The following is a 7733-nucleotide window of genomic DNA, read 5'->3' on the forward strand; positions in this document are numbered from 1 at the left end:
TTGTCATATTGGAGCTTAATGTTAGGATTGTCATATTGGAGCGTGATATTGGGCTATTGGGATCGTCATACTGGAATGTGATATTGGGATCGTCATATTGGGATCGTCATACTGGACTGTTATATTGGGATCGTTATTTTGGGATCATCATACTGGAACGTGATATTGGGATCGTCATACTGGCACGTGATCTATGGATTATCATATTGGGATTGTCATACTGGAACGTGATATTGGGGTCATCATATTGGTATTGTCATACTGGAATGTGATATTGCTATCATCATATTGGGATCATCACACTGGATACTGATATTGGGGTCATCATATTGGGATCGTCATACTGGAACGTGATATTGGGATGATCATATTGGCATCATCATACTGGAACCTGATATTGGGATCATCATACTGGGATCATCATAATGGACTGTGAAATTTCTATCATCATATTGGGATCGTCATACTAGAACGTGATATTGAGCCCTGAATGTATTGTGATCCTAGCAACGCCGCTGCTGGAACATGATATTGGGATCATCATATTGTGATCGTCATACTGGAACATGATATTGAGCCCTGAATGTATTGTGATCCTAGCAACGCCGCTGTGTAGCCTACTTTGATGAAATGCACTGATTGTAATTTGCTCTAAATTATATGTTTTGTTCCTTGAAGTGTTGTAGAGTAGAGGTCTTACAGAGCAGGACTGGTTGGTTTTCACTTTCTCTGACACTAACCAGGGTGGGGTATTATGGTGAATGGTGTGCATTGAAAAAGCAGGGGTGTTAGCGGCTTCTAATTGATGCTCTGTCTGTCCAGGAGCAGCTCTCCATCCACTCTGACTGGTAAAGTTAACCAACTGGAGGTGATCCTTAGACAACTTCAGTACGACCTGAGAAAGGTATTCTGCTGCTTCTTCTTTTTCTTCGTCTGTCGTCTTCGTACTCCAGAGGCGATGGTCAGACATCTTTAGGAAATAGCATGGGTGCCTACTTTAGTTTTTACTGTAAATGAGCCTCTTCATGTCAGGTTCTGTGTCATCCCACACTGCGGTTGATTCTTGTGAGTGAGTTAGATCCTGCAGGATGTGCGTCACCACAGTAAGAGCATCTGTCCTGATGGATTAAAAGAGGAAAGGGGTTGTAAACAATGTATAATAAACCCACAGAGGTTTTAACTCTTCCTCTAATTGTAATTTTGACCCCATCCTCTACCTTTTTACTACTAGTACAAAATGTATGAGAGAGAGACGGGGAGAGAGAGGGAAAGGATGAACGAGAGAAAGACATGGAGTGGGAGGGGGAAGGGGAGAGAGAGGGATGGAGGACAGGGCAGGGAGAGAGAAGGGGAGAGAGAGGGGAGAGACAGAGGAATATGGGCAGAGGGAGGGAGGGGGATGCTGCTGCATCCATAAAAATAGACATGATGAGTCAAATAGTTCCTATCTGTCTGAATCCCCTACACAAATTCCTCTGTTTTACAGTCACTTGTACAATCCAATTTCAAAGGGGTGTGACTGGAATTTCCTAAAAGTTGTTGAACCTTTAGTGGTTACAATATGGCAGGCAGGCCTGCAGTATTTTAGGTTTTGGGTTAGGAGTAGTGTCAGAGTCAGGGGCCATTTTGAGAGGTTAGAGGTCAGAGGTTGTAATACTGTTAATATTCATTGTTGTTTTCTACAGGAGAAGGAGGATAAGGTGTTACTGCAGGTGGAGGTTCAGAACCTGAGACAGGATAACATGAGGCTCCAGGAAGAGAGTCAGACTTCAGCCGCTCAGCTCAGGAAGTTCACTGAGTGGTTCTTCCACACTATTGACAAGAAACCCTAAGACTGCCACCCCTGCAGACTAATGTCCCCCTGGGGGCAACAGAACACACGGAGAAACATCCTTTACTGCCCTCCTGGGGGCAACAGAACACAGAGACCCTGTTACTACTGACCTATTACTTCTGCGCTGAGGGCAACAGAACAACAAGACAAAGCCTCAGCTATTTGTAAAATAATTCACCATAGAGGCCACACAATGTTACAGGGGCCATTCTATTCTAAATCTCTCTTGCTAAGATGTGCTCCAGGACTGAATAAAATCCTCTGCTTTGAGAGAGGCTGTATCCATCTAGTGGAAACCCTTTTCTATTGCAGGACAAGCTAAAAAAACAACTATGGTTTGCCCTGGCAGCAGCTGGACAGACCATTGGGATGGAGAAAGTCAACCAGTCACAGGCCCTGATATCTGTTTGCCCCTATAAGAATCCTCCCAGACCCTGCCTGTTCCTGTGGAAAACTGCTGTGGTATTGGAATGTAAACCCTATATCTACCGTACTGTACTCTAGTGAATAAAACAGTATTCTACTGTAGTAAATTACACAGTGCTGTATTCAACTGTGGTGAATTAAACTGTACTCTTGATTTCTGGATTAAACAGTGCCATACTCTACAGTAGTGGATTAGACTGTACACTAATGTAGTGAATGAAATAGTACTGTGTTATACTGCAGTGGATTAAACTGTAGTATATTACAGTGAATTAAATGGAATTGTACTCTACTGCAGTGAATAAATCAGTACTGTACTATAGTGAATTCAACCGTACTGTACTCTAACTGCAGTGGATTAAAATGTACTGTACTATAGGTAATTAAACAGTACTCTACCCTGCTGCAGTGGATTAAACAGTACTGTACTATTGTGGATTAAACAGTACTGTACAATAGTGAATTTAACGGGACTGTACTGCAGTGAATTAAACAGTACTGTACTCTCCTGCAGTGGTTTAAACAACAATGTGGTATACAGAATTAGACAGTACTCTACTGCAATGGGTTAAACAGTACTGCACTATAATGAATTTACCAGTACTGTCCAATAGTGAATTTAATAGTACTGTACTCTTCTGCAGTGAATTGAATAATACTGTACTATAGGGAATTTAACAATACTCTACTGCAGTGACTTAAACAATACTGCACTATAGTAAACTAAAAATGTCTGTGCTATAGTGAATCAAACAGTTCTGTACTCTCCTGCTGTGGATTAAACAGTAATGTAGTATATAGATAATTAAACAGTACTCTACTGCAATGGCTTAAATATTAATGTAGTATAGAAAATTAAACATTACTGTACTCTAATCTACAGCAGTGGATTGAACAATAATGTACTATAGTGAAATAAAAAGTACTCTACTGTAGTGGATTAAAGAGCAATGTACTCTACTGCAGGGGATTAACATATACTGTACTCTACGGCAGCAGATTTAACAGTACTGTACTGTGAAGCTGTAGTTAAACACATTATCTTTCACACTATCTCCATGGATACCAAGGGCACTACAGTACATGTTGCCTAGTAATAGTGAATGGGATGAGGGATGGTGGTAATAGTGAATGGGATGAGGGATGGTGGTGATAGTGAATTTGGATGAGGCATGGCGGTGATAGTGAATGGGATGAGGGATGGTTGTAATTGTGAATGGGATGAGGGATGGTGGTAATAGTGAATGGGATGAGGGATGGTGGATTTAGTGAATGGGATGAGGGATGGTGGTAATAGTGAATGGGATGAGGGATGGTGGTAATAGTGAATGGGATGAGGGATGATGGTAATAGTGAATGGGATGAGAGATGGTGGTAATAGTGAATGGGATGAGGGATGATGGTAATAGTGAATGGGATGAGGGATGGTGGTAATAGTGAATGGGATGAGGGATGGTGGTGATAGTGAACGGGATGAGGGATTATGGTAATAGTGAATGGGATGAGGGATGGTGGTGATAGTGAATGGGATGAGGGATGGTGGTAATAGTGAACAGGATGAGGGATGGTGGTAATAGTGAATGGGATGAGGGATGTCTGTCATTTACCATCTACTATCTGACAAAGAGGCACCACAATGACTACACTTAATATCTGCTATTTGCACCAAGGAATTCACCTGGCAGACCTGGACTGTGAAGCTGCATTTGGATGATAAATGAAAACATGAATGTAGCTCAACTGACCATACAGCTCAAATGCTGTTTGGCTGAATGGTTCCTCAATTTTCCCAAAGTCACAAAGAAACATGTAGAAACTGACATGATACTTTATTCAAAAACATAGAAACTGACATGATGTTTTAGTCAAACACTTTTTATATACATTTGTTCTAGCTCTTTTCAATGTTGTAATAAAGAATCACAACACATGGCATTAGTGTTGATGTTTAGAGATGCTCTCCTCCTTTCACATGTTGTTACATTCAGTTGCAAAAATGTTGAAGCTATTTTGAATACAGTCCTTGATTTCTTTGTTTCTTAAATGATCATGTCTGAACTACAACAAAGGTGTTGCTTTCAATTGAAACTGGGAAAAATGATAGTAACAAGGTTTTGATTCAGCAGTGTGAAGACATTGGTCTGTCACTGTCACCATGTCTTAGCAATAAAACAGTAGTAGTCATTTAAACATGTTGTGTTTAAAGTTAGCTGCACCAATGTAAGCAGGGTTGTATTTGATCATGTCCTAAAAGAGGAAGAGACTGTGCCTCTTGACCTGGTTCCCTGGTAAACACATGCCTTGTCCGGGGCTTAGCTCTGCTGATATACACACCTGGTAACAGTCCTGTACAGCACTCTTTTCCCTACATAGTACACTTGGTTTGCTCCAAAATGGAAAAAAGTAGTGCACTTAACTCAAGGTAATAGGTTACCATTTGGGACATAAGGCCAATGCATACTCACAGTAAATGTATGTATCCTTAGGGCTCTGGGCAGATGTAGTGCATTATGCACGGAATAGAGTGCCATTTGGGACACCAACCTAGCCAACCACACTCACAATGCCAAAATGTTTTTCTCTGTGAACTAAAGTGTCTTGTATTTACTATCACCTTTACATTGTTTTATTCTGTTCATTTTCTAATCAGAGTTTCAATTTTCAGCACCAACAAGAGAACATGTTAAGTCAATGTTGTAAATGATGTAGCTTCATTTCTAGGCCAGAATTATATTGAGAAATATAAGTTAATATATTAGACTGCATATGGTACATATTCCCTCAAAAGTGCACCCGTTTGACCATAGCTCTGTAGTGTGCTATATAGGGAGTAATTATGTGCCATGTAAAACAGTCAATAGTTATGAGTTATGTTTTGGAGGTTATTCCAACATTTGGATGCTGCTACATAAACACAGTGGGTTGGTTTGTTCCTTTTTAGAAGGATGATGTTTATATCTGTTGAAATGTTTTGTCTGTATTAGTTGAACTTTTACAGCTAAGAAACATGCTGGGTTGTTTTGTTTTTTAAATAAATGTAGTATGAAAGCAATGTGTTCATTGTCATGCTGTACTTACCTGAGCTTCAAGAAAGTAGCTTAAACCGATATATTCCAATTACACCGTAAAACTCTATGTGCCCTACAATCCTATAGTATATACCTAGTACACCATACAACCATATATACCCAGTTGTCCCTACAACACTATAAATCAAGAATACCCTACAACCATATAAATACCCAGTATACTCTACAACACTACATACCTAGACCCTACAGTACAACCATATATACCCAGTATACCCTACAAGTCTATATACCCAATAGACAGGGTTGGGTAGGTTACTTTTTAAATGTAATCTGTTACAATTACAAGTTACCTGTCTACATTTGTAATCAGTAACATAACTTTTAGATTACTCAAAATCTGTAACGTAGTCTGATTACTTTTAGATTACTTCCATGTTAAGAGGCATTAGAAAACAAATAGGAATAGCCTATAATCATTTGAACACCCTTTGCGGGATCAGTCAGTGTTAAAGTTTACACAGCTGGCCAAAAACGGAATTTGCATTTTAACTTAAGGATTTTGTACAGCACTTTTGGAAAGGGTTTCTAAACCATTACTTTCTACTTCAATATGATTGGGCTTCATCTACATTATATGCTAAAGGTCTGTCAGATATTCAGGCGTTCCAATTAATCCAATAACCCTCGATCTTCCAGAATCTGACTTTTTATCTGAACATAACCCAAAATCGAAGGATGTGTAACCCTTTTCTGTTATTTGTTTTATTCATGTTTGTAATTCCTTCAAAACATTGTTGAAAAATAAATTGCCATTTCTCAAAAAGAGTATTGACATTGTTGTATATAGAAATCAAGATATCCATAGCTTTTCGCACGTACATTAATAAAGTAGTCTGACATTTTGCTCCACAACCATCAACATTGTAAAAACATTGCAGAAACCCCTGGCATGCAAACGCACGTTTGCAAACCTGAACACCCGCACACAAATACGTTTTACCCGCACAAACGTTACATGATTATCAGGGCCACCAGCAATTTATTTTCAAATCGCAAATGATAGAAATAAACTGTGATTATACACCTGCACTCTTAGCTTAAAGTCAATGTCGTCAGCAGCCACTGATAACCAATGGATGCAATAGTCTGAGATGCAAAGCAAGCAGAATCACATGACCTACATGTATGGATGGAGTTGAGGTGGTTGCGTCAAATGCATATCATCATCCTTCACAGGGGCGACTGGTCATTAGGGGCAGGTGGGGCAGAGCTCCACCAGTTGTCAACAGAAAGAACTGCAACAACATTTTTATTTTTATTTCTTGAAGATTACTTCCTATAATTTATTATCTATGAATATACCATATCATATGTGTTAGGATTTTATTTCATGTACATTGGTCCCTGCCTTGCTGCTTCAGACTGCGTTCTACCGATTCGAGTTCACAGTAGTAGGCTTTAGGCTAAGCGTGAATGTGGGGCTAGCCCCTCTCTCACAATACAATGTACATTTTACGTATGAAAATGTTAATACGCATGCTCAGAATGTTAGTGTGATCAATGTAGATCACACATATTTGATGCCAAGTGGGGCTGACAGCCAGTAACCCCACTACATCGTAATTTTGTATTTCAGACCTGATTGGCTGTCTGTCTGTCTGACGCCAACATTAGTCAGCAAGAAGAGCGAGGAGGGTAGATTGTCTTAGCTAGCTTGTTAGCTTCATAAACGCCAGATAACTTGAGAAAATGAATTAAGTGGATTTCATACTCGAGCACCAGTTTGAAACCATTAATTTGGAGGATTGTGGTAATTTTACATGTGTGTGAGAGAGAAGGAGAGCAAGAAGGTCTCTCTCTCTATCCAGTATGTGCACTACTGGTAGAAGCAAGTTAAAAAAATGTCCCTGGTAGGGTCTCCCAAGGCAAACAGGTCCTAGGCGACGAGTCAGACTAAGAGCGGTTCAAAACCCTTTAATGATGAGTTACATTTCAAGCATCGTGACGTCGCCCGGTATGGCGCAGCCGGGGCCCCACCCTGGAGCCAGGCCCGGGGTTTGGGCTCATATGCGAGTGCCTGGTGGCCGGGCCTTTCCCCATGGGGCCCGGGCGGGTTCAGCCCAAAGGAGCGACGTGGGGCCGACCTTCCTGTGGACTCACCACCTACAGGAGGGACCATAAGGGGTCGGTGCGGAGAGGATCGGGCGGCAGTCGAAGGCGGGGGCCTCGACAACTCAATCCCTGGACACAGAAACTAGCTCTAGGGACGTGGAACGTCACCTCGCTGGCGGGGAAGGAGCCTGAGATCGTGCGTGAGGTTGAGAGGTTCCGACTAGAGATAGTCGGGATCACCTCTATGCACGGCTTGGGCTCTGGAACCACACTCCTTGAGAGAGGATAGACTCTTCACCACTCTGGAGTTGCCCATGGTGAGAGGCGGC

The 7733-nt window shown here is 41.1% G+C and overlaps 1 protein-coding gene across 3 annotated transcripts in view; it reads left to right on the forward strand.

The window, feature by feature from the left end:
- Window positions 1-5304, forward strand: part of LOC105007433 (signal-induced proliferation-associated 1-like protein 2) — a 124339-nt gene extending 119035 nt beyond the window's left edge. For all 3 annotated transcript variants that reach the window (XM_034292276.1, XM_020046840.3, XM_020046841.3), the window contains 2 exons: window positions 823-904; window positions 1686-5304. In XM_034292276.1, the coding sequence (XP_034148167.1) occupies window positions 823-904; window positions 1686-1832 (229 nt within the window). In that variant the 3' untranslated portion in view covers window positions 1833-5304. The remainder of the gene's footprint in view (window positions 1-822; window positions 905-1685) is intronic.
- Window positions 5305-7733: the final 2429 nt, after the last annotated feature.

This window comes from Esox lucius, chromosome 5, assembly GCF_011004845.1.
Source record: "Esox lucius isolate fEsoLuc1 chromosome 5, fEsoLuc1.pri, whole genome shotgun sequence".
Classification (NCBI taxonomy): Eukaryota; Metazoa; Chordata; class Actinopteri; order Esociformes; family Esocidae; genus Esox; species Esox lucius.